The sequence below is a fragment of the Manis pentadactyla genome, chromosome 9 (assembly GCF_030020395.1).
Source record: "Manis pentadactyla isolate mManPen7 chromosome 9, mManPen7.hap1, whole genome shotgun sequence".
NCBI lineage: Eukaryota > Metazoa > Chordata > Mammalia > Pholidota > Manidae > Manis > Manis pentadactyla.
Window position 1 is genome coordinate 43663603 of NC_080027.1, and position 1822 is coordinate 43665424.

Genomic DNA, 1822 nt, shown 5'->3' on the forward strand with positions numbered 1-1822 from the left:
GACTAATTAAGTCATCATGAATTAAAAGATAGCCCCTACAAGCAATAAATGGTAAACTCAAGAACATTACTGACAGAAATGTAGACGAATCCATAGACATATACTCTGACTTTCTTTCAATTTTCATTTTTATATGGTAAATATTTCTTCCTCTACTATTTGGCTGCTTAAATATTTTAGTGCCTTCAATGCAAATCTATCAAAGTTCTTGTCAGATATGACCAGATTTATGTGGTACACACTTTTGTTCCAGAATTGGTGCTTTTACTACCAGGAAATGTTCTTATGAAAGAACCTCCTTCCTTCCTCTGTGAGATCAGATAAAAGATGTATCCTGATTGCACTGCTTATGCTCACAGGGAGTGACTTTGAGGGATAAAGAAGGTAACAGAGAACATTTTTCACTTTTTCCCAAAGGTCACCATGGTGGTTTGGAGTGACAATAATACTATGGAGCCCATATTTTTTCTGAGGGGTTTTCCTGGACTGGAGTATGTTTATTTGTGGCTCTCAATCCCATTCTGTCTTGCATACTTGGCAGCATTTGTTGGTAATGTTACCATCATCTTTGTCATTTCGATGGAGTCTTCCCTCCACCAGCCCATGTATTACTTCCTTTCCGTCTTGGCAATGTCTGACCTAGGTATGTCTCTGTCCACACTTCCTACCAAGCTTTCTGTGTTATGGTTGGATGCTCGAGAGATCTCAGCGACTGCTTGCTATGCTCAGCTCTTCTTCATCCACACATTCACATTCCTGGAGTCCTCAGTGCTGCTGGCCATGGCCTTTGACCGTTTTGTCGCCATCTGCATCCCACTGCACTACACCACCATCCTCACCAACAGTGTAATAGGCAAGATTGGTTTGGCCTGCTTGCTAAGAAGTGTGGGAGTTGTACTGCCCACACCTTTGCTATTGAGACATTGTCACTACTGCCATGTCAATGCCCTCTCCCATGCGTTCTGTTTGCACCAGGATGTTCTGAAATTATCCTGTTCAGATGCCAGGATCAACAGCGTTTATGGACTATGTGTAGTTATTGCCACGCTGGGTGTGGATTCAGTCTTCATACTTCTTTCTTATGTCCTGATTCTGAATGCAGCACTGGGCATTGCATCTCATGAAGAGCGGGCAAAGGCACTCAACACATGTGTATCCCATATCTGCGTCGTGCTCATCTTCTTTGTGCCAGTTATTGGTGTGTCAATAGTCCATCGCTTTGGGAAGCATCTGTCTCCCATAGTCCACATCCTCATGGCTGACATCTACCTGCTTCTTCCCCCAGTGCTTAACCCTATTGTCTATAGTGTCAGGACGAAGCAGATACGTCAAGGAATTCTCCACAGGTTTGGACTAGGGAGGAGGCTTTAAGAAACTTCCATCCTCCAGTGTTCCCACTGCAAAATCTTGTGGAAGCTATTTGAATAGATGAAAAGTAAAATATGTGGGGCCTGTTCATCTGGTTAAATTTCTAATTCTTCACTTCCTAGACATGTGATTTTAGATTAATTATTAACCCTTACAAGAGTCAGGTTTTTTGTAGCCAAATTGTGATAAATATGGCCTTTTCTATTTTCAAAGACTTATAAAATTAAGACAATGTTTGTGAAATAGGTTGTTTTTGAAAACTGTGTGATTTGTTAATATTGTTATTTTTATTGATGATAAATAGCAGTAACTCTCCTTGTGAAATGTAACTGTGCATGTAGTTTCTCATGTTTATGATCTAAAACCCAGAAATCTCTTTTTCTAGTACATTTGCCTATATTTTGTTATTTATGCCAAAATGTCATAACATTTTATGAAAAGATTTCTGGCACAA

The 1822-nt window shown here is 40.1% G+C and overlaps 1 protein-coding gene across 1 annotated transcript; it reads left to right on the plus strand.

Moving 5' to 3' along the window:
* The first annotated feature begins 417 nt into the window (after positions 1–417).
* LOC118912068 (olfactory receptor 51L1-like) lies at positions 418–1371 on the plus strand. Its single transcript, XM_036884859.2, has one exon. It carries the CDS (start codon positions 424–426, stop codon positions 1369–1371), a length of 948 nt encoding a protein of 315 aa, XP_036740754.2. The 5' UTR covers positions 418–423.
* Positions 1372–1822: the final 451 nt, after the last annotated feature.